At 44.2% G+C, this 16,367-nt stretch overlaps 1 protein-coding gene across 1 annotated transcript in view; it reads left to right on the top strand.

Moving 5' to 3' along the window:
- Positions 1 to 14,230, top strand: part of FCHSD2 (FCH and double SH3 domains 2) — a 121,082-nt gene extending 106,852 nt beyond the window's left edge. The window contains exons 13-20 of the mRNA XM_041420981.1: positions 4,605 to 4,766; positions 7,849 to 7,983; positions 8,256 to 8,339; positions 8,465 to 8,642; positions 9,270 to 9,490; positions 10,445 to 10,574; positions 10,714 to 10,796; positions 11,879 to 14,230. Of these exons, the coding sequence (XP_041276915.1) occupies positions 4,605 to 4,766; positions 7,849 to 7,983; positions 8,256 to 8,339; positions 8,465 to 8,642; positions 9,270 to 9,490; positions 10,445 to 10,574; positions 10,714 to 10,796; positions 11,879 to 11,962 (1,077 nt within the window). The 3' untranslated portion in view covers positions 11,963 to 14,230. The remainder of the gene's footprint in view (positions 1 to 4,604; positions 4,767 to 7,848; positions 7,984 to 8,255; positions 8,340 to 8,464; positions 8,643 to 9,269; positions 9,491 to 10,444; positions 10,575 to 10,713; positions 10,797 to 11,878) is intronic.
- Positions 14,231 to 16,367: the final 2,137 nt, after the last annotated feature.

Raw genomic sequence — 16,367 nt, forward strand, 5'->3', positions numbered from 1 at the left:
TGCAGAAAAAGGATCCAGATTTTAGGTGAGTTGTGTTGGACAGGATTTGGCTTTTTGGCTGGGGTGGTTTTGCCACAGCTTTGGGTTTTCCACCCCAAACCCCAGCAGGGCAGTGCAAGCTGAATTTTTGGTTTATTTCCTCATACACCCCTACTTTAACACAGCAGGCTGTAATTTAAAACTGAACTACATGGAATAAGACTCGCTTTGGGTTTTGAGAAGTTTAGGGCATTCCAAGACTTAATTATAAATAAATTTGATTTACACTCATGCCTATCACTGTATCTTAATTCCAGTGGCCCAAAATTTAACTTTTCCTGAACAGAATGATTTCATTTTAATACTATTTCATTTTAATATCTTTTTCAATTAAAAAGCCTAGAATTTCAACAAAAAGTTTTTCTAAATGGGTACAGAAATAAAGATAATGGCTTTCCAGAATGTTTTGCCAGAATCTCTCCACATTGATTTCTTACTGGCTAAAAGAATTTGCCAAATGGGAGTGTTCAGCCACTTGGGGACATGGTCAGTGGTGGCCTTGGCAGTGCTGGGGGGACAGTTGGACTCCATGATCTTAGAGGGATTTTCCACCCTAAATGATTCCTATATAATTCTTTTTCCTGCCACTGAAAAAATATTGCAGTGGAGTAAAACTTTTCTCACAGAAGGTGGTTTGGGTCCCCTCATAATCCTAATTTAATCTGTTTTTAGTATCTGACCAATCTCCTAAGTGCAACTTTTGTGTAAAAGAAATAAATCTGAATTCCTCAAGAGAAAAATATCTGGGCATGGCACCTTGTTCTGCACCTTGGAAAGCCATGGCAGGTAAAGCAACTCAGCTTTCAGGAAAATCCATTTAAAACTGGCTTTAACAAAAACCTAAACCAGAATATTGAAGGAGCAACATTTGCTGCATTTCTGTGTGGTTTTTACCCCAACACCTTTATAAATGGTTTTGAAGGACTTGGATTCGAGGTGTTTGTGGGATGTGAAGGAACTCTGGGTTTCTTTCCAGCCCTTTTCTCTCCTGGGGATGGGGAACGGCTCTGTCATGTTCCTGCTGGATTTCATTTCCATGCCTTGCAGAGCACTTGTGTGTCTTCATCTTGAGTAAGCTGTGGGTCAAAAAACCATTGCTTAATTAAGACTGGAACAGTAAATAAACAAAACTATTGCGTCTCCCATGTGGAGCAACGTCAGGTATGTGAGGAATAGATAAGAGTGTTTATATTTTCTAAAACTTGGGTGGTTTTTCCTTTCATCTTCTTAGATCCTCCCCGCAGAAAGAACAGCTCAGAGGAGCAGGAACCCCCCAGAAGAGTTTGTTTATTTTGTGGGTGGCTGATGATTTTTTTAATGAGTGTAAAAATACCCCAGTCCTCAGCTATTAACCAGTAATTGGTGGCTGTAAACAGCAATTTTGCTGTTACACAGGAAAATGTTTGTCCTGCACTGAGATTTCCTAACAATGAAATTTGGGCAGCACCCAGATTTCAGAGCCAGCGCTGGATTCCAGCATTCCTGGGCTTGGGAAGCTCAGCTGCCTTCCTGGAGATGCTCAGAGTTGCTGGGACTGCCAGGGGTCACTTGATTGAAGATGTTTCCCAGTCTGTCAGTGGAGGTCACTCAGCCCCCAGTGTCCCTGGGGACTCCAGTGGGAGGCAGGGAAAACCAGGCTTAAAGCCTTGTTTGGTTCTAATGTGATGATTTTTCAATGGAACAAGACTTGGAGAGAAGCTTGAGACACAATGTGGTGAAATCACCACTGTTGCCCTGTTTCCTTCTGACTTAACATTTTATTCTTCTTAACATTATTTTTATACATTTATTTTTGCATAATGAAAGCATCAAATCCAGCTCGTTCAGATGGAGTGATGCTTGAATGAAATGTTTTATGTTTGTAGAAGCACAGAGTCATTGAGGTTGGAAGGGCACTCCAAGATCATCCAGTCCAACCCAGCACTGCCAAGGCCACCACTAAACCATGTTTAAATGTGTAGCTGTTCCTGTGTGAGAAGCAGGATAAAGTTCTGCTCCTGAGTGGTATTTTATTTGTATTTTTCCTACAGGTAGGAAGCTGTTAACTCTGGTCTACCAGCATAATTATTTAGGTAAAAATACAATTTCAGCTTGTAAATAACTTTCAAGTACAGGCCTGACCTAATGCTTCTGGTGCTTTATGGCTTGTCTGCAATGGAATGAAACTCAAAACATTTGTGGTTTGGAACAAACATTTGTTGACTGTTCAGGCTCCTGGGTGTAAACAGGGAAGGGGAACTCCATTGGATTTGCTGGGTACATTGAATTAAAACCTCTTGTCAAGTCCACTCAAGGATCTTGGAGCAGCTTGTTTATTTTAACTCACAATTTGTACAAACAAACTACAGCAGACCGAGGACTAACAGCAACTGCAGATGTTTGTAGCAGCCTGGACCAGTTGTTTATGGCTGTAGCATAACTCAGCCTAATTGGAAATTGCATAATGAGGTAAACAAAAACAGCTGGGCTGAGCAATTCCTAGGTGGAGGCATAGGGAAAGTGCTCATAAATGGGTGTCAGGATGTAAAGGCAAGTTAGGGGAAAGCTACTTCACTCCACAAGTAAATATATACATTAATATATATATATATTGATATATTCAAGGCCAGGCTGGACAGGGCTTGGAGCACCCTGGGATAGCAGAAGGTGTCCCTGCCCTTGGCAGGGGTTGGCACTGGAGGATTTTAAGGTCATTCCAACCCAAAACATTCTGGGATTCTGTGAATAAGTTGCCTTTGACATGGTTGTTCTCCCTGCCCTGTGCAGTTCCAAGGTTGGAGTTGGAAATCTTGGATGCTTAGGAACAGGAGAGAAGGGATGCACATGAATGTATTGAATGTTTCCTCCTTTTCTCAGCTCTCTGAACACTACTTACTGTTAATCATTCACCTGGAGACCCCTTGCATGAAGAAGTGGCCCAGTGTCTTTGGCTTTTCCCGTGGGAAACACTTCTCAAAGTTGTCCCATCCTCCTTTCTCCATCCCTGATTACAGGGCAGAGTGTGTGCATGCAGCTGTAGCCATGTGAAGTTTCATCTGACATCATAAATTTCCCTTCTACAACTGATCTACTCCTTAAAAAATCACATTTCTGCTATGCAGAATTTAAAATAAAGTCTCTCAAAAGTGGTTTGATTGAGACAGATTTAAAGTCATCTTCACAAATTAAGTGAAAATGGAAACATTTTTAGGAGTTCAGCTTAATAAAGTTAGTGATTTCTTTTCTGATTTAGTTTCTTAGTAGAAAGATACGATTCTCTGATGCTGTAAGAGCAGCAGCATGTCCAAAACGAGAAAAATACCTGTATTGCTTCAGCTCAACACAAAATTTTGTATGGAGTAAGGATTTGTGTAAGATATAAATATCTACCTGGCACCCATTGGCATTTGAATTGACTGTACACCTATTCTGCATATTCTGCTGTGCTTCAGCCACTACAGGAAAGAAAACTTCCTTCTAATTTTTGCCTGAACTCACCTGTTTTTGCTGGTTTTGCTTGGATTCCCAGTGATGCTGAGGGCTTGATGTGAAGCAGTGAGGTGCTTCAGATCCCTGTGGGAAGGGCTGGGAGGGAGAGAAAGGAGATGAAACTTTGCTACTTGCTAAAAATGACCAGTGCTGTGAAAGGGAATGTGAGAAGAATTCTGGGGTGGTTCAGTGGGTTTCTGTTGCTGCCTCCATCAGTGACTCACCGAAGGATTTTTGGGAAATCACTTGATTTTTGTTTCTCTGATGAGCAACGGCAGCAGGGGGGTGTTGAGAGGGCTGATCTGGACAAAAATGCCTTCAGTTTTATCCCTGGTTTGCCCTCCACTTCTTGATGCAAACCTGCTCTTGCTGAAATCCTGAATTTCTTCCCACTGCTCTTCCCACCCCTCCTGTATAGACTGTGAACTAATTTGGATCAGGGTGATGCTTTGCCATGAATTTGTTAAATCCTTGGCTCCGTCGGCCAGCCAGCCTGCCAGGATGCTGAAGTGAACCCAGCTGTCAGAAAACCTCCATTTTCATGCTGTTCTGGAGACAAAAATCCTGAAACTGTTTGTTGGAGTGCAATACTTACTTAATTTGGGAATTATTAGCATATTGTGCTTCCATAACAAATGAGTTTCCTGTGATCTCTGGCACGTGCTGGTGGAAAAGAGCCTCGCTTGGGAGTTGGTGTGTTGGTGTGTGTGTATGCTGTCAAGTTTATTTGTGTTTCACATCCAGCTTAGTCACCACCTGGAAGGGTCTGCACTGTGGATATTCCTCATTTTAAAAACCTTGGGAAGCACAGTGTTGTTGGACTTCAAAGCTACACTGAGCTACTTAAGGGTGTGAATTGGGAGCAGGCATAAACTCAGAGGTGATATTTTAAAAAACACCAACTGGTGGGACTGGCAGGGCCTCCAGAAAACCACTGCCTGTGTCTTGGCTCACACCAGGAGAGGAAATGAGGAGTGGGGCTCATTTCCACAGGGAGCAGCTTCGGGAGCCATCTGGATGGCTGGATGGTCAGAGGATCCGGAGGGCAGGGCGGGACCCTGAGGAGCTCTGAGCTCTGCGTGTGTTTGTGCCCCCAGATCATCAAGCTGAAGGCAGAAGCGAGGCTGGAGCTGCTGAAGCAGATCGGGGTGTCCGTGGACACGTGGCTGAAGAGTGCCATGAACCAGGTGATGGAGGAGCTGGAGAACGAGCGCTGGGCCAGCCTGCCCTCGGTCACCAACAACGGCTCCGCGCACCTGGTACGGATTCCCGGGGGGAAACCCCTCCCCAGGGCTGGGGGATCTCGGATTCCAGGGGGGAAACATCTCCCCAGGGCTGGGGGATCTTGGATTTCCAGGGGGAAACATCTCCCCAGGGCTGGGGGATCTCGGATTCCCAGGGGAAACATCTCCCCAGGGCTGGGGGATCTCGGATTCCCGGGGGGAACCCCTCCCCAGGGCTGGGGATCTCGGATTCCTGGGGGGAACCCCTCCCCAGGGCTGAGGGATCTCGGATTCCTGGGGGGAAACATCTGCCCAGGGCTGGGGGATCTCTGATTCCCAGGGGAAACATCTCCCCAGGGCTGGGGGATCTCGGATTCCCAGGGGAAACATCTCCCCAGGGCTGGGGGATCTCGGATTCCTCGGGGGAACCCCTTCCCAGGGCTGGGGGATCTCTGATTCCCAGGGGAAACATCTCCCCAGGGCTGGGGGATCTCTCCAGGGGCTGCTCCTGACTTTGTGGGATACAGCAGCTCCAGAGGAGACCCCAGAGCTGGGAGAGCTGGGGGTGCTCACCTGGAGAGGAGAAGGCTCCAGGGAGAGCTCAGAGCTCTTGCAGGGCCTGAAGGAGTTCCAGGAGAGCTGGAGAGAGACTATTTACAAGGACCTGGAAAGAGGACACAGGGAATGGCTTCCCACTGCCAGAGGGCAGGGGCAGATGGGATATTGGGAAGGAATTCCTCCCTGTGAGGGTGGGCAGGCCCTGGTACAGGGTGCCCAGAGCAGCTGTGGCTGCCCCTGGGTCCCTGAGGTGTCCTGACAGCAGTGTCCAGGGCCTGTGTTTCTCTGAAGTTTCATTAATAGTTTAAAATGTTGTCTTGAGCTCTTCCAAGTGTGCAGATCCAAGTGTCAGCCCTCCAAAATCCCAAAGGAATTCCTGTGCTGATTATCACTTCAGATCCTTTCTGGTCACGGTAGATGAGGATTTGTTGCATAGCTGTGTTGAACAGTGATTTTATTCCATTTCTTTTTGTACTCCTTTAACTTCCCTCTGTGCCTGTTGGGCTGCTCCCAGTCTCCCAGTCCCCCATTCCCAGTGTCCCCAGCCATAGCACAGTTGGCCCTGGAGCTGAGCCCCCCGTGCTGGTCCCAGGCGGTGCCACAGCCTGGGAGGTTCAGCTCTGAGTCTCATTTTCCCCTTTTACACTTACGTAGGCTCCTGTATTTAAAAAAGGCTCTGTTGACCTTGGCAGGCCAGACAGGGACAGCCCAGAGATGGAATTCTTAGAGCTGGGACCAAAATTATGCCAGAATTGAGAGGAATTACTGCAGTTTGTAACAAGCAGCACTTTGACTCCAGCCTGGAGGAGTGGGCAGTGTTTAACAGAGCTGGAAGGGTCTGGAGCCCCAGGAGGGGCTGAGGGAGCTGGGAAGGGGCTCAGCCTGGAGAAAAGGAGGCTCAGGGGGAACCTGGTGGCTCTGCACAGCTCCTGACAGGAGGGGACAGCCGGGGGGTCGGGCTGTGCTCCAGGGAACAGGGACAGGACCCATCTGTGCATATGGGCAACAAAACACGGTAGTTTTTTATATATTTTTAATATATATATTTATATATAAATATTTCCATAATTTTTTCATTGATATAATCTGCTTTTCTGATCACCTCCCCTGCATTTCTTCCTGTGTTTGCTGCGTGTCCCACACCTTTAGTGTCCTTTTGATTCCTTGCTGGTGCCATCCTCCTTCCCAGACCCTGCAGAAGGATGAGCTGTGTCAAGCCAACCCCTCAGTTTCCTGTTTTCCCTCTCCATGCCTGCTTCCCAAATGATTCCAGCTGAGGAGCTGAGAGCAGCCCCCATGCTGAAAATGAAGGCGTGTTTTTCCTGCTCGTGCTAGAAAAGCAGGAGCAGATGTTGCCCAAACCTTCTAGACATGATTTGCTGATTTCCATGATGTCCCAGCTGGATGTCAGCCCTGGCTGCTGGGACCATGCACAGCAAAAGGCACAGAAACAGGAGGGGAAACCCCAGATTTGCCACAATTTCTGGCTGGTTGCTGATCTCCCAAAGCATTGCCCAGCTGTAGGACAATTTTTTTGGTTATCCCAACATCCATGAAGGATTGATGGAGGCAAACTGCTCTTGGATGAGAGTTAGAGAGGAAAAAAAAAAATCACCAGAACTGCAAGGATTTTATTTGGAAATAGTAACATAAAAACTAATGAAGTGAGAACATGATGAAGTTTTGTGCTCTTCTAGTCCAGGCCTAGAAGAGCAAAGCTGTCAGAGACCTGGTGTAGGGAATTGGTAGGCTCAGCTTAACCTTTTTTTTTGTTTTGTTTTGTTTTGTTTTGTTTTATCAGTCTCTCACTTTTCTGGTGCTGGGGAGCACCAGATTCACTCCCAAATTAATAGGAATAAACACAGGGAAGATGTGCTCTATGTAACAGTGTTGCCTTTTGATTCACAGAGCTGTTTCATAGAATAATTCATCATTTTTCACATGAGATAAAGTTATTTCTTCAAAACATAACCCGGGCACAAGGCCAAAGCACAGCTCCTGGCAGTCTTACCCGAACTTGTATTTTTCCAGCACATTGACTTCAGGTTTTATTTAAACTTTTATAGCAAGTTTTTACAAATCTTCCTGTCTCTTAAGAATTTTTGTAATAAACTGCAGCAAATCTGTTGTGTGGAATACACCAGATAGAAGGTTGATGCGGAGGTTTATTTTTTAAACTATAAATATTTCCACTGCAGATTCATTTAATAACTTGTGGTTGCAGGTACATTAATCTTTCAGTTGCATAAATTCCCTTTTTTCCTATAAACTGTTTTTTGTGCCGTTGTGTTGGCATCTCTGAAGTTCTTTAGTCACAGATTATATGAAAAATTGATTTTGTAACTGTCCGGCAGCTGAGCTGGAGCTTCCAAAATCTTTTGCAGTGCTTCTTAAAGTCCAGGTGCTTGTGCTTGAACAAAGAAATCCAGCTGAGTTATTTTCAATAACAATAAGTCATTAAAAATACACATTGAAAAATATTAACCAGCTCATTTTTATTGTTATTTCTTCACCAATTTTTAGCAGCTGCTGTAATGCCAACTGGAATTTGTTTCACCAGGTCAATGCTGATGCAGAAAAGGAAGAAGGTGAAGAGTTTGAAGACAGCATGGATGTTTTTGATGACAGCAGTTCTAGTCCTTCTGGTACTCTTAGGAATTACCCTCTCACCTGCAAAGTTGTTTATTCCTATAAGGTTAGTGATTTTTTAAAATCTGTTAGAAAAATGAATTATATAAGAACAAATAATAATTGTGCTTTGGGAGCTTGAGGTTTGCTTTTCTGATGGGGTGAGATTCAGGGAGAAGGGCTTTTGTAAATGGCAGAACCTTCAGTGGGATGTTTTAAATCATGTTTTTTGACAAACATCACTTCTAACAAAAGTCTAGATCAGGATGTTCTTTCCACTGCCCATGCCTTGCCCTCAAAGCCACTTTCCTTTTCCATCCTTCCTGTCCCACATTCCAGGCTTCTCAGCCAGATGAGCTGACCATAGAGGAACACGAGGTGCTGGAGGTCATAGAAGATGGAGATATGGAAGACTGGGTCAAGGTATCATTTTCTCAGCTTTTTTCCATGAACTCTTTCAGGGCTGAGGTTGGGATGGGAGGGAATGCTGGGATTCTCTCCAGAGCAGTGCTCCCAAGCAGAGAATGGCTCCTGTTGTTGGTTCACAGGCACGGAACAAGGCAGGACAGGTGGGATATGTGCCAGAGAAGTACCTGCAGTTCCCAACCTCCAGCAGCCTCCTGAGCATGCTCCAGTCCCTGGCTGCGCTGGACTCCCGATCCCACACCTCCAACAACTCCACGGAGGCTGACCTGGTGCCAGGCAGCCTCAACGGAGACTCCAATGGTAAATCCCACTTAAAAATGCATAGGATATGAAGATGGCTCTTGGAAACACTCTGGGTATTGAGTCTGGGAGAGTTTCCCAGATTTCATGGAGTCATAGAATCATTAAGAGTGGAAAAGATCTCCAAGATCATGAAATCCAACCTTTGACCAAATCCCACCATGTTGCAAAGTCTGCTCATTTTTTAATCCTTCCAGGCATGGGAACTCCACCGTTTCCCAGCCTATTCCAATGTTTAATCACTATTCCAGGGAAGAAATTTAACCTGAGCCTCCCCTAGTGCAATTTGAGGCCATTTCTTCTTGCCTGATCTCTGGTTTCCTGGGAGAAAAGGCCCCACCTGGCCACAACTTCATTTCAGGGAGTTGCAGAGAGAGACTGACCCATATCTGAACGTAGCCATTCCCAGTAATTCTCTCAGTAATTATCTCTCTCATATTAAATCTGTAAAATTCACCTCCTCAGCTCATACAGCTGAGATTAAAATTAAGGAAAACTGAAATAATCTGCCTCAGCAATAATAGAATCTTTAAAAGAACTTCAAAATCTCCAGCTCCAGCTATCAAACTTGGTGTATTATTCCATTTTTTTCATAGCTCACTGGGTTTTTCCTTTTCCATTTTGCAGTCTGTTTTGTAAAAGCACTTTATGATTACGAGGGGCAGACAGATGACGAGCTGTCCTTCCCAGAGGGAGCCATCATCCGCATCCTGAACAAGGAAAACCAGGATGATGATGGCTTTTGGGAGGGAGAATTCAACGGCCGCGTCGGGGTCTTCCCCTCGGTGTTGGTTGAAGAGCTCACGGCCTCAGAGAATGGAGAAACTCAGTGGATTGGGGATATCCAGGTATGGAAAGAGGTGTTGGCTTGGTTTATTATTTGGAAAGCTCTGTCACTTCTTCAAGGGGAAAAAAAATCAAAACCAGTTTAAGAAAAAAAATATCAGAAGCCATTTAAGAAAAAAAAAAAATCAGAACCAATTTAAGAAAAAAAAACAACCTAAGCTCTCAGTGCTTGCATTTTAGTTTCTTACCCAACCTAAAAACTGTCAAGTGATGTAGTTTTACAAACTTGTGAATAAAGGCAGATATTTGGATAGAAAGCAATCAAAGGAAAATTTGTAGTTTATTTCCTGTCATTAATCTATGAGAGACTTGAGATGTCAGACACAACCTGGCAAAAAGAGAATTACAGGTTCTTTCAGCCCTAATTTAGTGTTTTCATACTTAAATCTGTTTTGTATGCTCTCAGTTTTGAGGGGTAGGATACTGCCAAGTTTTGGATTACAGTAATTTTTGCAGAAATCTCCTGATTTCTACAGCATAGTTCTGTAATCCTTATATCATGTTAGAAGATCAGACACATTCCAGTGTGGAGTTTGGAAGTAGAAACTGCACTTCCATGTTTTCTACAATGGAATTTTTTCAGTATTTTTATTCTTTGATTTAGGAAGACCACGAAAATGAACATTTAAATGCATTTTGGGTGGGGATAAAGCTCGTGATCCCAACACTTCCATGTGAATCCCGCTTGTCCAAGTGACCTTTTTGTTTCAAATAACCTTCAAAAAGCCTCTCTGAATCACCTGGAGAGGCTGAAAATTTCTGTTCAGTAGCAACCTGTGATTTAAAAAAATTGGATCCCTATTGGATACCTTGGCTTTCCTTCCCAAATTTCCCTGCCAGCTGCTTTACCTCCGAAGGGAACTTGCTGGAGTAGAGACGGGTTGAAAAACTGGTGTGTGTGTGTGTTAAATGTGCCAAGGAGGATTTGCTGCAGCTTCTCCCTCTTTTTGGCACAGGTATCCCCCACTCCAAAGGCCAACAACTCCCTGCCACCACTGCCTCTGTATGACCAGCCTCCCACCAGTCCCTATCCCAGCCCGGATAAAAGAGGATCCCAATTTTTCCCCAGGTCTCCGTCGACGAACGGTGAGAAATTCGCAAACATTTTGGGTAAAGGCTTCATTTAAAAACCTTTCAGAGGGGCAAAAAAAGGAAAAAAAAGAGCATTTTTACAGCATAAATTCAGCAATACTGAGGGGCTTCTTTGTGTTGCTTATTCCCACAGAAAACAGCTTTGGTTCAGAGTCCCCTGGATTCTCCCAACCTCCACGAATTCCTCCGGAAAGTTCCTATGGCAAACTGCGGCCTGTAAGTGACCAGCAAATCCTGTGGGTTTTATTAATAAAGTATTTTATTAAATATTCTATTATTATATTAATAGTATATTATAATAATATTTTAAATAGTACAAAATATTGATATTCAAAGGTTAACAGCCCCTAAAAAGAGCTGAAAAAGAGGTGGGGAGTCAATGGCAGAAGAGGTCAGTCCTATGGTTTATACAGTTCCTGCTTTCCAGAAGTTTCCTGCATATTTGGGATTCTGTTTATTTCCACCCCCTTTGGTTTGAGGGGTTTGGATTCACGATTCCTAATGATGGGGGTTTTGTGTTCTAGAAAAAGGACATTTGCCAGAAAAGGAAGGGAAGAATTAAATCACTTAAAACTTGACAAAGTCCACCTTCTACGATTAACTTCGCAATCAAGTTATGGGGTTTTCAAAGCCCTAAACCACATGCTACTAAAACATAACATTTGTCTTTTCCTGGCCTTCTCAGTGAACAAGGTTGCAGAAAAAGAGCATTTTTGGATATTTAAATAATATATTCTGAATATTGAGGTAGTATTGGGCGGTTTGGTGCAGGATTGCTCCACAGTTCATGTTTTCCAGAGCAAGTCTGGGGTGTTCTGAAATGGTGTCCTAAAACCCCTGTTGGTGCTAAAGTTGATCTCTGTCAGGAGCAAAAATGAATGATGTGGCAAAGTGTGAGAACAGCGACACATTTTGGGTGTGTGTTGTTGAGGTCAGTGGCTGATGAGGTATCAGTGAGTCAGGTGCAGCAGAACATCCTGGCAGTTCCCACTCCACAGAAATTCCAGGCAAAAGCACCATCAGATTCAGCATGTGATGAGCCTTTCCCAGGTTTCCATCCTGGCTTATCCATGGAATAAATCTGGGATTGCACCCTGGAGGGAATCTGGGACAGGTGATAAAGAAAATCCCTGCTGGCTGAACTGGGCAGCACTGGAGCTGCATCCCGCTGGACACACAAGCTGTTTGTTTGCATCATCTCGAGGGGTGACCCTGGAGCTCAGTGCAGGAACTGTCAGGGGTTTCTGGTGGAATTTGGCCATTTTGGGGTAGTCACAGGCTGGTTCTGAATGTTGCAGGTGCGAGCAGCTCCACCCCCCCCGACACAGCACCACCGCCGGCCCACGGAGAAGATCGAGGACGTGGAAATCACTCTGGTGTAACGAGGGGACTGGCTAATTAGTAGTGCTACAATCAAGGCCAAACACAGCTTTTGGTCAATCTCGTTTTTAGGCACCTTTGCATGATGAAGACTTGGACTAGAGCGAGCGATAGGGAGGATTTTATGTGGCAGTGACCTGGCGGATTCCTTCCCACAGTCATGAATATTTTGTGCCTTTTGGGTTTTTTTTTTGTTTGTTTGTTTGGATTTCTCTACATCATTCTTCTTCTCTTAGCACAAACCAAGACAGGCCAAGATTGGCTTTTTTTCTTGGCTGGAGATGCTCCATTTTGATGTGGAGACAAAGAAAGAGCCCCGTTCATGCAGCTTAGTCTTAGCATCCTTTGCTCCTGTGCATTAGTACAGTATATTACTGTTGCCATAGGAATGTGTTAAAGATTGTGGATCCTTCCAGTAGCATCACCTGCCTGATCAGGTATTCATCAGAAGAATGAAAAAGGGAACAGAAAAAGAAGTCTAAAGGAGAGGCTGGCTCCTCTTGAATCCCCCTGCAGAAAGGAAGAAACGGGAAAATGATCTCCTGGAGAAGCAAAAGTGTTCATTCCATGGGTGCTCCCCTTGTCAGTGATTCACAGCTGAACATTCTGCCTTTGGATTTTTGTGTTTACTCAGTGCATTTACTCATAGAGGATCTAACATGGAGGTGCTGAACCAGCAGCAACATCTTCTTCCACAGCAGAAACCAACGGGTAGAAAAGCAAAAAAGCAAGTGACATTTTTGTCTGGATCTGGAAATTGAGCTGCTTTTTCTTTTCTTTTTTTTTTTTTTTCCTTAGCAGATTTTGGGGATTTCGGTTTTGGTTTTTTTTTTTTGTTGTTTGGTTTGTTTTATTTTTTAAAGCATTTGGGTCACTCTTATCCCAGTTATTGCTGTGTACTTTATTATCCAACGTTAGCAGTGTATCTTTGTCATCAAACCACCTGAGTTCTAGAGTTAGCAGTTCCATTTAGAGTATTTACATGCATTTATTGTTGCATTGGATGGCCCTGTAGCCTTCTCCCACCGCAATCCCATTAACCAGCCAAAGCCAGGGAGCCAGCAGCAGCTCCAGGTTCTGCCTTCACACCACCTTTGTGCCCAAGATGTGCCCAGTTCCTCTCAGGGAAGAAACTGAAAGGAAAAGAGTTTCACATTTCCCTCAGAGAGCTCTGAAAAGGGAGCTTGGATTTCGGTTTTTTGAGAGAAAAGGGCAAGGAATATTTTGAAGTTGAATGTGGAGCGGAACGGTTGGAGGAGAGGGAAAAACTGGATGAAAGCAGGTTTTTCCTTGGGTGCTGACTAAAATATTGTCAGCATTCTCCATCAGATGAAAACTTCAGATCAAAGGCATCCCAAGGTTGGGTTTGGAGCTGTTTGTGGGCTCTCTTGTGTCTTCATGGTTTTTTCTCAAAGCCAGTAAGTTTTCAACCTTTAGTTTACTAACAAGGGCTATTTTTTGAGGCTGCATTTACAACAAAAACCCAACGACTCACCTAACAAGATTTTATCATAAACTTTGCACATACTTGGAAACCCCAGCCCAGGCTGGGTCTCTGAGATATCCAGTGCTTGCCAGTCTCCTTTCCCAGTGGGATCCTTAACCAAGAGTGAGGCTGTCTGAGGGCAACAATTCATGGATCAGTTATGGAATCAGTGACTGTCCAATGAAGTCTTTTCCGTATTTTATTCCTTCTTTTGCACCTCTTGTCCTGTTGATCTGTTTGAGGTCTTTTTATGTGTTTATCAAACTTATTCTTAAGTTTAAAAAGAAAAGTTTTTTTAAAAAAAGTTTAACTGTTTGCAAATATTTTGAGATCTTTACAACGCAGAAGAAAACCAAGTTTTTGCCATAATGTTCATGCTCAATTCTTTTGGCCAGTTTCACCAGTTTCATGTTCAATTCTTTTGGCCAGGACACAGGTCTGTGTCCTTCACACCCGGACTTTCAAAAATCCAGAAAATTTTTATTTAAAAGTCTCTTTAGTTGTATTTTAAAATATTTTCTGTAAGAGCTGCTAATTTTATTTAAAAAACAAAAGTGAAAAAAAAAAAAAAGAAAAAAAAACAAAAGAAAAAGGAAGAAAAGTTGTAAAAAGATGCCTCCTTTTTAACTATGATTTCTTCATACAGGGCATGTATCGGCCGTCGCATCGTGTACAGCTCAGTACACCCTGAAAGCATCAGTGCAAATGCTTTCTTTATATTGGCTGTAAAAAGTTTGTATTTATTATGTATAAAAAGTTGAATAATAAAAAAAGTGGAACTAAATCCCTGGTGCCCTGGGAGATTTGGGTGGTGGGGAGGTTTGAGGGAAAACCCAGGGTTAAAAATCAGCGTTTTCTTGAGAGGGACTTGGTGCTTTTACACAGAAATTTGAATCTTGTGCTTCGGGAAAAGGACCTTAAAATCAGCTTTAAACATCTTTTGGAGGGGGCATTTATATAAAGAACAAAACGTTTCCAAAGAACGAAGAGCCAGCAAAAAAGCTCCAGTTATCAAAATAATTGCTTAATAGCCTTGATGCAATTAGGATAATTGCCTAAAGAAAGCCAGGGGAGTGATTGATAACAACCCTTCAGAGTGATTGTCCCTTAATAGGCTTGATTTGCCTAATTGTGCCAGGAGCATTCCCACTGCATTCCAGCCTCTCCAGCTCTGGGATCCCTCTGTGGGCTGCATTTCCACCTTGGATTTTCTCACTGCACTCAGAAGCTGCCTGTCAGTGACCACCTCCTTGCTGGGCTAATCCCAGTTTCCCACAGCTGGTAGGTGCTGCATGATCCATAATTTCCACGTGCTCCCTGGTTTTGGAGGCTCTCTTTACCTCATGGAACACAGCACTTTGCTGTGGGCTTGGATCTTTTTGCACTTCCAGTCTCCCCACTGAGCTGTTGCAGAGGTCTTCGCTTTTCCCCCTGAGCTCCTGCTGCCTCTTCCTTTGAGAAATCCCATTTTTCCTGCTTTTTATATGGATTCATGGCGCTCCTGTAAGAATTATTGTCCTGCCTTGCTGCTTTGACAGCTCTGTCCTTTTCTTTTCACTTTTTGCTTGTTGCTTGGGGTCCTTTTCACCACCTCTATTACTTAAAAATTATTTTAATCCTCAAATCCACCAGCAGAGGCACTTTTTCTTCCTTCCATTTTTAACAGACCCCCTTCATGCCTCTACCTGTTCTCCTTCCCAAACAGAACCAACAGAAATGTGCTGTGATCCCCATCATTCTTGCCATAAACTGATTTCCATGAAAGCCTCTTGTCCCTGAAGTGCCACAGTGTGAGCAGCACACAGCGACCGCTCAGAGGCAAAGAGAGGTGCTGAGGAAGCACAAAGGCTCCAGGGCTCTATTTTCTGCTTGTAAATTCTCCTTCTCTTAACTAGGGAATAGTTAAGGAATCTGGGGAACTTCTCCAGTGCAGAGGGTGAAATGTGGGTCCCTGCAAGTCAGCAGCAGGATCTGATAGAACCAGGCTTTCCTCTGGTTGCTTTGGTTCCCAGATTTTGCCTTTAAACTGAAAGAATGGAGATATGGATTGGGTATTAGGAGGAAATCCTACCCTGTGAGGGTGGGGAGCTTCCCAGAGAAGCTGTGGCTTTGGATCCCTGTCTCTGGATCCCTGGCAGTGTCCAAAGCCAGGCTGGACAGGGCTTGGAGCAGCCTGGGACAGTGGAAGGTGTCCCTGCCATGGCAGGGGTGGAATGAGGTGATCTGAGATCCCTTCCATCCCAAACCTGTCTGAAAATCAGTTATTTTCAAAAGGTGAATAGGACTGAGACTGGGTAGAAGAAATTGGGTAAGCAATGTGATGTTTACTCCAAATTGTGCCAGGGATTCTTTTTGTTTCTTTTATGGAAATATTAAAAGGAACCAATGCGAGTGGGCGAGTTTTCTTTCCCTTCTAGCACAAATGTCTCTCACTGCTGATAGTAATTAAAAAAGAAAACAAAAACTGCACCATCTTCTCTAAATAAAGCATTTTCTGCTCCTTGGAAGTCTGGCTGCTCTGCAGCTTGCACTGCTTTTCCAGCAAAGTCCTTACCATTAATAACTTGTAAATCCCAGCATGGCAGGGGCAGGATTAACAGGGAATCCACCTCAATCAATCAGCCTTTGGAGCCTCCCAGGAAGGAGGGGATGCCACTGCCAAGGGAACAGTTCTGTCTCCCCACGTTTTTTCCATTTGCAGATCTGTTTCCCCACGTGAAAACCTTGGGATGGATGGAGTAAATGTGCTGTCCCCCCACACTTGGATAGGTGTGTCCAAGATGGGGGAGCTCAGGGATGTTGAGACCTCAGTTCAAGGCACTGGGGGAGGCTGGAGAAAGTGGGAGATGAAAGGGAAGAAAACTTAACTGAAGTCAGGGATGCAGCAAAGAGACAATAAAAAATGCAGCCAGGAAAACGCT

The sequence above is a fragment of the Onychostruthus taczanowskii genome, unplaced genomic scaffold (genome assembly GCF_017590055.1).
Source record: "Onychostruthus taczanowskii isolate IOZ18803 unplaced genomic scaffold, ASM1759005v1 scaffold67, whole genome shotgun sequence".
NCBI lineage: Eukaryota > Metazoa > Chordata > Aves > Passeriformes > Passeridae > Onychostruthus > Onychostruthus taczanowskii.